The sequence below is a fragment of the Prunus dulcis genome, unplaced genomic scaffold (assembly GCF_902201215.1).
Source record: "Prunus dulcis unplaced genomic scaffold, ALMONDv2, whole genome shotgun sequence".
Taxonomy (NCBI): domain Eukaryota; kingdom Viridiplantae; phylum Streptophyta; class Magnoliopsida; order Rosales; family Rosaceae; genus Prunus; species Prunus dulcis.
The window spans coordinates 119,528-133,243 of record NW_023010005.1 but is presented as its reverse complement, the minus strand read 5'-3'; the positions used below and the strand labels follow the sequence as shown (position 1 = coordinate 133,243).

The window sequence follows — 13,716 nt, the reverse complement described above, 5'->3', positions numbered from 1 at the left end:
ATGCCAAGAGGGTAGGCCCAGTACGCCTTATTGTTCGGGAGATCACTTCTACCGAACGTTACATACTTTTATGGCCCATGAAAGGCCAGGAATACAATTTCGTACAAAAACACCAACACTGCCGATGAAATGCCTACCCCAGAGGGGGGGCACCGAACGGAACACCATGGATTGTTTAAACATCCTATACCGAGCAATGCCTCGTAAACAAAACCCTGGTTGACCAAGGTACTGCTAATAAGAGCAAGTCCCCAACTAAGAAGATTCTTTCATATGGGAACTTAGGGGACTCCTGTTTATACCTTATATGATTGACCAATGAGAAGATCCCACATGGAAAGTAAGAAGCCACCGGTAATGAGCGTTCGGCACCCCTTACTATCGAATACAACACAAGACCCCTTACTAACTATTTCCTTGTTGGGACACGTGGAGCCACCACAGGCAATATCAACAGTCCCACATCGAAGTTTCACATAACATGCACACCTCCCAAGACTTATAAATGTGGGGAAAAGTCCCACAAAGGGTGTAACCGAGACTTTCTGCAATTCAGCCATTACTCTGTCCAGATTACTATACACTCCGTACTTATTTTTACTTAAGCATCGGAGAGCCTTCGACCGGTACCACACTGGTGCCCAAGGGGTTACGGAGCATTTTCTATCTTGCAGATCGATTGCTCTACTGAAGCCCAGAAGATGCTGAATATCAAAACATCACTAAGTTGGCCCCAAAAGTGTTGGACCATTTTTGAGCATCAACACTCCTTATAGAACTTATCTTGAATGTTAGAATAATCTTACTAATTAATAGCACATTCACAACTATATAAAATGCGTAGTTGTAGAGGAGCTATTTCCATAGGAAGATTAATCCAAGATTATGAACAACAATCATAATTAATTTCAAACTAATAAATCCTAAGTTAACATAGAAACAAAAATGTTATATACGGACAAATCAGTATAATTTATCAAACGGTTATTGATATGTCATAGATTTGTATGCATGATGTGCTTAATTAAATTCACAAATCTAAGGAATAAAAGACAACTATACATATAAACTCACGAATAGGTGGAATAGTATTCTCATTCATTATAATATTCATCTATCATGTCTCTCATTGTAGAGTGATTACAAAAGTCCTTTCAATTTCAGTTTCCGATCTTATATTTCTAGACACAAATGGTTCTTTTGGTGATTAGTTTGGATTGGATACTCCGTATATTTAAAGAATTTACAAAAATAAACTCATTATCAAAACCAATTGACCTAACTCACGTCTACAAAGAAAAAAAATTAAGCACCAGAAACTAACGTATGCAGATAATTAATAAACAAGCTCAAGCTCATGACCTGAAAAGGACATAATCGTCAAAAGAAAATGCACACAAAAGTGCCTTACTTCACAGCTCAGGGAACAAAAGAAAAGTCTTGCTTGTAAGAGGATTAGGAGACTCGGTGTGACATAAAGTTAAAGATAAATTAACATAAAGTAGCTCGACTGGAAAGCTTCCATTTTATCATCAAATAGTTGTTGTGTAGGAATTGTTTAAATCAGTGTGTAAATGCACAAAAGAAAAAAGAAAAGAAAAAAGAAAGTAGGTTGACTCGTGATACATGTGTTCACTAATTTTTTTTTTTTTTTTAAATTGTAGTCTCAACTAATTTTTTTTAAAGACGGAAACTAAAATTATAAAGAGGATCCTCTAAAGACCGTTCATCAATTAATTTATGTTTTTGAGCACATTAATAGTTTTTTCTAATACACCACTAACAAAAATTAGTTGAAAAGTAAATGAGATTAGATAAAAACAAATAATCACCAGGTTAAAATTTAAGTTTTATTTTGTTTATTTAGAAGGAAAATTACCATTGTCTAAGGATATTCATCAACTTTATAAACTTTGGTGGTTTCCAATGGCTTCATCTTATTATGGATCTAACTAAGCTAAAAGGCATTCCTACCAAAAAAAATTAAAATTAAAAAATTAGGTCATAATGCTCATAGTTGTGATCCCTTGCACCCGTTGTTCAGTCTTATATCTTGTTGCAAACCTATTATGCCTGATGGTATGTTTCAGATTCATCATGTTTAGGGAAAACAATTATGTTGTTGATATGCTTGTTTTTTTTTTTTTTTTTTGTTGCCAAATTATTAAGCCTTTGGGTCTCCATATTTGGGATCTAATTTAATGGCTTCTCAAATTATGACGACTTATGTGATGTCCTACAATGATGTCATCGAAACTATTTTATAAGAAAAAATATAATATCATACAAACCCTAATGCACCCAACTTTATTAGAATTCCACATTTGAGCAGGATTAATAAATGGATAACGATTGTGTCTTTTTCTTTGCTTAAGGAAAAGACTTAAATCCTAATATATATTCCTATTTTATTGAGGGATCTCTAAAATAATTTTATTTGAGGGACATCCTTTAAGTTACTATACAGAAATAAATTTAACCATCCAAACCATCTATTTTTTAAACCTTCATTCATAGATCATTTTTGCAGAAAATTATATAAATTAAAAGTTAAAAAGGTATCTAATTGGAGCCAATAAAATATACAAACACGATGCTTCAAAAAAAAAAAAGTTTATAATAACAATCATATAGTTGAGTAGCCAAATGGTTTTGGATTCAAATGATTTTTTTTGCATATGTATATATATATACATATATGATCTAAGAGGAAATTTAAAAACTAGACGGTTCAGATCATTAATTATAATGTGTAGTGGGCCATACAAGGGTGAACCTCAAATATGTTTATTTTCTATTGTACGGTCCAAACGTTATTATCATGCAAACGCCATGTATTTTTTACTACCCCTCCCTTCTTTCCTCCATGTTTACTATTACATCCGTATGGTAACAACGTGTAGACATTTGGATAAGAGAATAACTGTATATGTATATACAGTCCCCTTCTATTGAGGGACACCCTTTAGGGTCCTCTACGAATTTTTTTTTCAATGATCCAAACCATCAATTTTTTAAGTCTACATTCATAAATCATCCTTTCAAAAAATTAGATAAATCGGAAACTATTTTGACATCCAATTGTGTCATACAAAATTAATGTACACGATGCTTCAAGAAAGTACTAAAATTTCAATACATCAATTGGGTGGTCAAATGATATCGGATTCAAGTGATTTTTTGTCGAAATGATCTTTGAATGAGTATCTATAAAATAGACGGTTTGGATTAGTGAAATACAATACAGAATTGACACTACAAAGATGTCTCTCAAATAAGCTTATTTGAAAAATCTCTCAACTAAATATCCTTGTATATATATATATATATATATATATATATATATATATATATATATGAGTGGCGAATTCACGGCATCATATATGGGGCATTCTCCTTAAAGAACTTATCTTGAATGTTAGAATAATCTTACTAATTAATAGAGGAGCTATTTCACAACTACAGTCCCGATCTCTTGGACCACAGGAGTCCAAGAGATTGTGGTCACCCACCGTTGGATATTAATCCAATAGTTCAAAATGATATATATAAATGCAATATGACATAAATAATTATTACCCGATTCAAGTCATAAATGAGTGAACCGTTGAATTTACATCCAACGGTGAGTGACCATAAATCTCTTGGACTACAGGGGTCCAAGAGATCAGGACTGATATAAAATAATGCAATATAAAGATAAATGAACATAATAAAATAAAATAAGTTAAAGATTTATAAGCTCCGAACATCCTTGTATCGAACTCACGTAAAGTTCATAAATAAATAAATAAATTTATATATATCAATAACTTGATTAGAATTTATATATATTTCCATCTATCACTTGTAAAACAATTGTAACGCTTAATAAAATAATGGTAACTGTATAAAATCCTCAATTTAGTTTAAAAGCATTCAGAACTTAAATTCTCTCCACCTAGACGTAACCCCATTTCTGATTCGTCAATTCCATATATGCCATCAATTCCATATAATAATCCGTCAATTCCAATGTTAGTCTGTCAATTTCATCCTCGCAAGCCTCGGAAACACAAAGTTAACCGAGCTGCATTCCTCGCAGGTCTCAGAGATACAAAGAGCTTCCATTGAGGGATCCCTCAAATAAGCTTATTTGAGGGATACTTCTTATAAGCCCTACTCCGGATTGTATTTCACTAATCCAAACCGCCTATTTTGTAGATACTCATTCAAAGATCATCTCTACAAAAAATTACTTGAATCAGATATCATTTGACCACTCAATTGAGTTATTGAAATTTTAGTATTTTCTTGAAGCACCGTGTTCATTGATTTTGTAAGATACAATTGGATGTCGAAACAGTTTTCGATTTGTCTAATTTTTTGTAAGGATGATCTATGAATGAAGACCTAAAAAATAGATGGTTTGGATCATTGGAAAAAAAATGGTAGGGTACCTTAAAGGGTGTCCCTCAAATAAAATTATTTAAGGGATCCCTCAACAAAAAGGGACTATATATATATTGTTAACAAAGGGAGAAACTCACGAATAGGTGGAATAGTATTCTCACTCATTCCAATATTCATTTTTCATGTCTCTCACTGTAGAGTGATTACAAAAGTCTTTTCGATTTCTTTTTCCGTTATATTTATATTTCCAGACACAAATGGTTATTTTGGTAATTAGTATTGGATTGGATATTTCGTATATTTAAAATATGTATGGAGATAAACTTGCAATATGAATTAACTGGCCTAATCCACATCTGTAAAGAAAAAAACATTAAGTACCAGAAACTAACGCAGATAATTAATAAACAAGCTCAAGCTCTACCTAAAAAGGACATAATCGTCAAAAGAAATGCACACAAAAGTATCTTACTTCAAAGCTCAGGGAACAACAAAAAAAGTCTTGCTCGTAAGAGGATTAGTAGACTCAGCATGACATAAAGTTAAAGATAAATTGACAGAAAGTAGCTCGACTAGAAAGCTTCCATTTTATCATCAAATAGCTGTTGTGTAGGAATTGTTTAAATCAGTTTGTACGTGTAAATGCACACCCAGAAAAAAAAAAAATAAAAAAAAAAAAAGGTAAAAAAGAAGAAAGAAAGTAGGTTGACTCGTGATACATGTGTTCACTAATTTTTTTTTTTTTTTAAATTGTAGTCTTTACTAATTTTTTTTAAAGACGAAAACTAAAATTATAAAAAGGATCCTCTAAAGACCATTCATCAATTAATTTATGTTTTTGAGCACACTAATAGTTTTTTCTAATACACTACTAACAAAAATTAGTTGAAAAATAAATGAGATTAGACATAAACAAATAATCACCAGGTTAAAATTTAAGATTTATTTTGTTTATTTAGAAGGAAAATTATCATTGTGTAAGGATATTCATCAACTTTATAAACTTCGGTGGTTTCCAATGGTTTCATCTTATTATGGATCTAACTAAGCTAAAAGGCATTCCTAAAAAATAAAAAATAAAAAATAAGGTCATAATACTCTTAGTTGTGATACCTTGCACCCGTTGTTCAGTCTTATATCTCTTGTTGCAAATCTATTATGTCTAATGGTATATGTGTCGGATTCATCATGTGTTTAGGGAAAACAATTATGTTCTATTTGGTCCCTCTCATAGTTTATTTATTATTTATTCATGACACGAATCAAAACAGAAAATTGTGAGATTTCAAATGGAACTCAGTAAGCAATCAAAGGTAAACTTGAAGTTCTAGACACTTTCCACACACAATATCAATTCAGAAAATTAAAACACATGCATTAAGTACATATAACAAGCAGGATCCAAGACTACATTACGTAACAGTACAGAGATAAACCTTATATAGTAGGTCTGATTTTGCCTGAGTGTTTTCACAACTACTCAACCAATATATATAATAGACCTTTTTATTGACAAACAAACTTTCCACACACGTACACAGGCCAAGGTTTTATCTAATTCTTTGTTTCGGTCTCAGCGGTGCCTGGTTGTCCTGGTCTGTTTTTGCTGCCGTGGTTGAAGGGGTCTCCCTCTCCTCCACGTTCATGACCTCCATGCCCGTAGCACGCTCTATTGGTTTCTCCACGTTTACAATGTGCTCCATGGTTAGGGTTTCCCTCTCCTCCGCGTTCGTGACCATGTCCTTTCCCTCCATGGATGGGGTCAAGCTTTCCTCCCTTTTCATGACCATGGCCTTTATGGTTGGGGTCATGCTCTCCTCCATGTTCATGACCATGCCTTTTATGGATAGGGTCTTCCTCTCCTCCACGTTCATGACCTCCATGCTTATAGCACTGTCTGAGACTTGGATTATTTTTACAATGCTCTGGTACAGGATTAGGGTTTTTGCCATGGCACTGTGCGCCTGGACGGTTACATGACACTGCGCCTTCTTTTATATATAGAAAGAGAATAAGATAAATGAATATATAAAAAGTATGCGTCGACCTATATATACGTACGTACATGCAAAATGATGAAACATCCAGATTTGTAAAAAATTATTGATATGTTATTACGTCTCGTCAACTAAAGGATAGATGCCATGCATAAATTAAATTCAGAAATCAGAGGAATAAAAGAGACTTATATGTTTTTGTTAACAAAGGGAGAAACTCACGACTAGATGGAGTAGTAGTTTCAGCTAGCTCACGAGCTGAGACCTCAGAGAAGATGAGGATGACAACAGCGAACATAAGCCCAAGCAGAAGAAAAGTTTTCGAGGATGCCATATTTTTGCTTATAATTAACAATACAAGATAAGACGTGATTTCTGAGTGAACATAATGGGGATTGGCTCTCCCTATTTATAGACCCTTTAAGATAGAGTGGGGTGGTGGAGGGAGAGAGAGAGAGAAATTCACCCAGAGTTTCTCACATCTTTTAATTTGGCTTGGTCTCTCCGTATTCATCTTTCATGCCTCTCACTGTAGAGTGATTATGCAAGTCCTTTTCATTTCAGTTTTCATTCTATATTTACATTTCTAGACACCATTTTTATCTGACAAAAGGTGTGATAATAATTATACATATTTATCATATTTTTTGCCATATTATTAATCTCTAAATGTAATTGAGAAAGCTGCTAGCTAGCTAGAGTAGCAAGTTTTAATTCTATACATTACTATATATAATAATAATAATAATAATAATAATAATAATAATACTAATGGGAAGAAATGTCTTACGTACGTTGAAAAGTTAAGAAATCTCATAAATGGCTTGTAAGAAGTTTGGTCACTCCCTCCATTCACAATTGATTGTAGGATGGAAACTCTACTTGCTTCATGATATCAGAGCCCAACAACTCCACGTCCCCAGTTATATTTAATTATTTGAAGTCGGCTGTAAGAGAAAGCAGTTTGGCATTTGGTAAATTTTTTGTTAAAAGTGTTGTTGATATTGATTTTACACATAATCAGAAAATGATTGCCGCGTAATCATTAAATCTAGCGCCTCTTCGAAATTGATTCCTGCATAATCATAAAATGAAAGCACATCATTAGCTGCTTTCCCTTATAGCTTTCTCTCATCGCAATTTTTAACAATAAGTGATTTTCTCACAGTTTACCAAGCGGATTGGACTTCTCAAAATTTTTAAAAAATCACTTATTACCCCAAATAAGCAATGCCAATCGAACACTTAATTATGCACAAAATTTATAACAAGCGTCAAGATCACTTAAAAAAAACGTATCGTCAAAAGAAAATGCACACATAAAAGTGTCATGCTTTTAAAAGGATTAGTACAATATGTGATATAAAGTTGAAGATAAGGTAAAGTTAAGAACTGGAAAGCTCCCATTTAATAGTCATGAATTGTTTATATCAGTTTGTATAGCGCGTAAATGCACAAAAGAAAAAGGGATTGAAAAAAAGTTAAAAATAAACAAAATTAATTAAATAAAAAATAGAAAAGGCGAAGAAGAAGAAAGAAAGTAGGTTGACACGTGATACATGTGTTCAGCAAGAAAAAGTAAGTCTCAACCAGTATGTTTTTTTTGGAGAACCTTATTTGTTTTCCCTTCATACAGCAACAGGGGGCGATATACAATTTTGGATGAGGCTTCTGGCAAATACAAAAATTTGACAATAAAACTGCAGAAACCCAGAAACAATGAGCAAAAGAAATTAACATTACAAACCAACTCATTAGAAATCGACACCAATCCGAGATAACCAATGCCACCTGTTAATAATCACCACAAGTCCAAGAACACCCTTGGTGAAAACCAATGCCACCTGTTAATAATCACCACAAGTCTAAGAACACGTATTACACTAGAAATAGATAAGATAAATTCTACTAAAAAGGTCAACAATAGCACGGGTATTTGGGTTTGTTTTGGTACTTTTCGTACCTAATATACAAGGGCACTATTTGCCCTTGATTTGGATCAACGAATTAAAAATTGTTTAAAATTATAAAATGAAGAAATTTCTATTGCTATTATTTAAATTTTTGACAATTAATAATTTCAGTGTTTAGATTTATGTATGTCAAATTTTGTAAGTGATAGAAACAACATTGAAAAACAAATTCTTACCCAATAGAATGTGTGAAATGATGCCTCTTTTGGGAAAATTAACTTATAAATTTCGAAACCTATTTTTCACGATTTTTTCCGCACGTCATTTAATATCAATTTCTCCTTCAATAATTAACTTTTAACTCAATTCGGAGTTAATTTCCTCCATCCAAACTGATTAAGGAAAATCTTTGGCTCATTGCATATGTAAGGATGAGTCATTCCATCTTATAAACAAATCACAATTTGACATGTGTGCCTAACTTTTTATTTTGTAAATTTGATGAGGTACTTTTGTACATGTATCTCATTGTAATCGGTCTGTGTCGTCCATTCATATTATTACATGTGTATAAATTATACCATATTATTTATGTTTGTAAGAGGGATTGTCACATCTCGGGATCAGCTCCGCCGTAGCACGATATTATCTACTTTGGACCCCCCTATCTGCCCTCACAGTTTTGTTTTTGGGAACTCACAAGCAACTTCCCAGTGGGTCATCTATCATGGGATTGCTCTAGCCCAAACTCACTTAACTTCGGAGTTCCCATGACTCCGAAGTTAGTGAGCTCCTAAAAGTCTCGTGCTAGATAGAGGTTAGCATGTACATATAAGGTACATCATTCCCACTCTGTTAGTCGATGTGGGATATTACAGGGATAAAGAAAACTGTAGGCACTGATAGGATCACTACCTATGTTGCTTCTGTCTATCTTCATCGACTTTATAATTTTTGGTGGTTTGCAGTGGCTTCATCTTATCACTGATCCAATAATTAAGGCAAAAGGACATTCCGACAAAGAAATAAAAATAAAGTTAAAAGCTATTCCAAAATTTATAATAAATGAAGGCAAATGCAAAGGATGTGGTTGCAAAGAAGTTTCGAAGAAAGACTTTTCACAGTGCCATATTGACTCTCACATGTATTGTGGATTTGTCGCTTTTCTATCAATCTTTTCCGACATGCAAATCAAGCTAAAGTAGACAGAGTACTATTATTTATTTCAAAATCTACTTTCTTGATATATTTCCTTTCCTCAATATAAATATATGAGTAATTCTCTACTTAGGTTCTGTTCTTCAGTTTATGACGATTTGTGATGTTGCTATAATGATGTCATGCAAACTATGCGACTCATAACAAATGATAAAAGTTTTTATGCTGTTAACACTTCCAAGAAAGAAAAGGACAGATACACTGAAGCTTTTGTTTTTGCAGCGGAAGGGGATTGGAAATCTTCATACGATCTGCATATCAAGTTTCTCTTTTCCTGTTTTCTTTTTGTTGAGACTTCGACAAATCATTAATCTGAAAAATTCTTTAGAATGGTCTCTCTTAGGTTTGATTCAAATCGTATACGGTGGTCACTGTTAGAAGTTAGACTCATCAATCATAGGCTAGCTTTAAAATACTAATTTCAATGGGTGACAATGTAAAGAGAACCATGAAGGAAGTTTTAATCTTGGTTCAATATCATGATATTACATAAAAGAAATAAAGGCTTCTTTCCCATATCGGATCTCCATCAGGTATTTTGTTTTGAAAAAACAGAATTTATTATATCAAAAAATAAACATGATGTTTTAAAAAAGTACTAAAATTTTAATAATTTAATTGAGTGGTCAAATGATATCGTATTCAAGTGATTTTTTGTAGAGATGATCTTTGAATGAATATCTACAAAATAGACGGTTTGGATTAGTGAAATACAATACGGAGTGGGCCCTACAAGGGTGTCCCTCAAATAAGTTTATTTGAGAAATCCCTCAATAGAAGCTCACTATATATATATATACAGTTCTTACAAGTATTGGATGAAGAGGTATCAAACCTCTATATAAAAGACAATTCGTTCAAGCCATTACATATAGAATTTTGAAATCACATTATCACTTCTCCACAAATAATCATTTCCTGAGAGAAAAACATGTCATTGTTCGCCAGAAATCAAAGCCATCGTACTTAGGCTTTAATATGTGATAGTTTAATCCTAGTGGACAGCCTTCTATTGAATTTACAAACACAAGAGGTAGAGGAGAAATGTTGTCTAAAGGACACTGCAACTCTGCAGAACTCTATCATCCAATCACGTTAGTATTTTCTATTTGATTCTATTGTTGTATTGAACTTTGTTGTATTAATTTGATTTGATAATATATATAATTTAGGGAGCTTTAGTTTTCACACATAAAATACTTTACTAATTTGAAAGATAGATATACAATTTTACTTAATTAATATAAAACCAAAGACAATAAAGTAACACCTACTTTTACTAAAATAACATTGAAGAGCACTAAAATTACTACATGTGCCATTGTGCTTTATTGTCAAATATAGATATTTAGTTTTCACCCACTCAAATATAGATATTTAGTTTTCACCCACTCAAAACATACAAATTGAATCAGTTCCAAAAACCCTTTCGCGCGACGTTTCATCTTCAACTACAGAAACTCAGACGATAGTTCCACACTATTCTCCAAAAACTCAGATGATCGTACGGCGACGAGCAACGACGACGAGCAACGACCACCACCAACAACGACAACCACTGACGACTATCGAAGCGATTTTCACTCTCTTGGGAAAAAAACAGTAAGAAAATGACCCTCTAACACAGATTTGTCTTAGATTTTAGGGATTACACATTTTTGCATGTTGTTCTTTATGCAATGCAGTTTTTGGAAAAATGGATGAATCGTTGGATTCAAAACTACTCTTCGTTTAGGTTTTGCTTCGTTTATAGGGATTAACCATTCAAAATCGTTGGATTCAAAATTTCTAGTTGTTTGTAGCAAATTTTGAACCAGAAACTGCAATGCAGTTTCTGGTTCCATAATTCAATTTCAGAGTGCTTTTTGCTAGGGTTTATGGGAATGTTATAATTGCTCATGAAGTTAAATGTGTTTTGATATTAGTTTCAGTACTGTTTTTGCCTTTTGATTTCTGGTTGTTTGTAGCAGATTTTGACCAGAAACTGCAATGCAGTTTCTGGTTCCATAATTCAATTTCAGAGTGCTTTTTGCTAGGGTTTATGGGAATGTTATAACTGCTCATGAAGTTAAACGTGTTTTGATATTCAGTACTGTTTTCGCCTTTTGGTTTCTGGTTATTTGTAGCAGATTTTGACCATAAACTGCAATGCAGTTTTTGGTTCCATAATTCAATTTCAGAGTGCTTTTTGCTAGGGTTTATGGGAATGTTATAACTGTTCATGAAGTTAAATGTGTTTTGATATTAGTTTCAGTACTGTTTTTGCCTTTTGGTTTCTTTTCACATCAAATTTTGAACAGCAGTTTCTGGTTGTTTGTTGCTGATTTTGACCACAAACTGCAGTGCATATCACAAAATGGAACAAGAAATGTCACCACAAAAGAATGAAGCTGAAAACCAACAAAGCGCAGAATCAAAACGATGGCTCAAAAGAGTAAACCAAAGCCAAAGCCAAACTATGATCGGAAAGCAAAGCACCCGAACTATGTCCAATTTCGGTGCAATGCCTATGCTTTCAACAGCATCATTAGAGACATAAAGGACAAGCTCAATGAAAGGCAGAAGAAGCTTCTCAAGAAAACCCCTTTCTGGAACTTGATCAAGCTGTTTTACCACCAAAGAATTGACATGAATAACATGAATAAGTCGGACCTTGACTTAGTACAGCTGCTCAAGACATTTGATCCGGATACAAAGTCCTTCAAATTTGGAACCAAATCATTCCAAATCACAGGCAATGCAGTGACACAGATTCTAGGACTGCCAAATGAAGGCAAATCTGTCAAACTTGTCAATGATAGGTACACTTCTACCTTCAGAACAAGGCACTTTGGAGAGAAGGGAAAACCATCAAAAAACCAGGTAGAAGCAGAATTAGAAAAGACAATTGCCTTGGCAAACCAACCGAAGAAAGAAAAGGCAAAGACAGAGCAAAAGAAAAAAATGAACAAAGGAAAAGAAAAGAAAGAAGCTGAAGAAGAAGAAGAAGTCGATTACGACAAGGAGGTGGTCAGCCTAATCTTGATTCTGTTGTGCATAACATTCCTTTTTGCCAACTCTTCATCGACTTTGCATTGGAAATTATTTGAGCACTGTGTGAATCTAGACACACTTTCAAGCTATTCGTGGGCAAGAGCTGTTTCAGCCTACATGAATGAATCCTTGACCACAAAAGCAAAAGCAAAAGCAAAGAAGGGAGGAGAAGCCTCTATAGGAGCTGTTTTGGGTTGCACTATCCTAATATTGGTAAGTAAACAGTGGCTTATGCAATGCATTTTGAGTTTTAGGCAATGCAGTTTCCATTTAGTGCAATGCAGTTTCCATTTACTGCAATGCAGAAACGGAAACTGCAACGCAGTTTCTGTTTTATCCTATGCAGTTTCCAACCTAATTTCTGATATATCTTGTTTTTGAACTGTGCAGTTTCTACTGTGTGAGAGGACAAACATCATACAACCAATCCTTGGCAAGGAGAAAGAAACTCCTGCCATTCTTAAATGGAGTCTTGTGGAACTCCACACAAGATTCAACCAAATAAAGGACTTGAATGACATCGAGGTATGCAATTTATCGCATGTTCTGTTTTAATGTATCTTGAATGTGAATCCATGCTAAATCATTGTCATTGTACAGGGTATTTTTAAAACTCCTAAAAAGCAAAAAACTACCAGGGAAGAGGAAGACACTGTTGAGAAGGTAACCATTCAAAACTACTCTTCCTTTAGGTTTTGCTTCGTTGCAGTTTGTGTTTTCTACATTGCAGTTTGCATTTTTGCTGTGCATTGCAGTCTGGTTTATAGGGATTAACCATTCAAAATCATTGGATTCAAAATTTCTGGTTGTTTGTAGCAGATTTTGAACCAGAAACTGCAATGCAGTTTCTGGTTCCATAATTCAATTTCAGAGTGCTTTTTGCTAAGGTTTATGGGAATGTTATAACTGCTCATGAAGTTAAACGTGTTTTGATATTCAGTACTGTCTTTGCATTTTGATTTCTGGTTGTTTGTAACAGATTATCCAATGCAGTTTCTGAATCATTCAATTTCATTGTACAGGGTATTTTGAAAACATATAAAAAGAGAAAAACTCCCGGAGAAGAGGGAGACCCTCTTGACAAGGTATAAGAATCTCTAAACAGTGAATTATGCATTTCGGTTTTCGTTTCCTCCAATGCAATGCAGTTTCTAATTAGTTTC

General features: G+C 33.7%; 1 protein-coding gene and 1 long non-coding RNA gene across 3 annotated transcripts; one reads left to right on the top strand and one right to left on the bottom strand.

Moving 5' to 3' along the window:
• Positions 1–5,717: 5,717 nt before the first annotated feature.
• On the bottom strand, positions 5,718–6,754 carry LOC117612411 (glycine-rich protein DC9.1-like). 2 transcript variants are annotated; one of them, XM_034341096.1, is made up of 2 exons: positions 6,612–6,754; positions 5,718–6,383 (listed from the first exon to the last, which is right to left on the bottom strand). In XM_034341096.1, the coding sequence occupies exons 1-2, from the start codon at positions 6,721–6,723 to the stop codon at positions 5,947–5,949; spliced, it is 549 nt and encodes a 182-aa protein (XP_034196987.1). In that variant the 5' UTR covers positions 6,724–6,754; the 3' UTR covers positions 5,718–5,946. The 2 variants fall into 2 exon arrangements, with proteins under 2 accessions (XP_034196987.1, XP_034196988.1); XM_034341097.1 differs by having other exon boundaries at positions 5,718–6,380.
• Positions 6,755–12,744: 5,990 nt separating this feature from the next.
• LOC117612414 lies at positions 12,745–13,639 on the top strand. Its single transcript, XR_004583393.1, has 4 exons — positions 12,745–12,766; positions 12,944–13,078; positions 13,154–13,216; positions 13,576–13,639. It is a non-coding gene; the product is annotated as an uncharacterized LOC117612414 (long non-coding RNA).
• The last annotated feature ends 77 nt before the right edge of the window (positions 13,640–13,716 follow it).

What these genes read in the sequence shown, in the direction of transcription:
- LOC117612411 (XM_034341096.1), bottom strand. Translation starts at nt 6,723, where the DNA reads ATGGCATCCTCGAAAACTTTTCTTCTGCTTGGGCTTATGTTCGCTGTT. An exon ending in AACTACTACTCCATCTAGTC is followed by an intron (nt 6,384 to 6,611) that starts GTGAGTTTCTCC and finishes TATATATAAAAG; the next exon opens with AAGGCGCAGTGTCATGTAAC.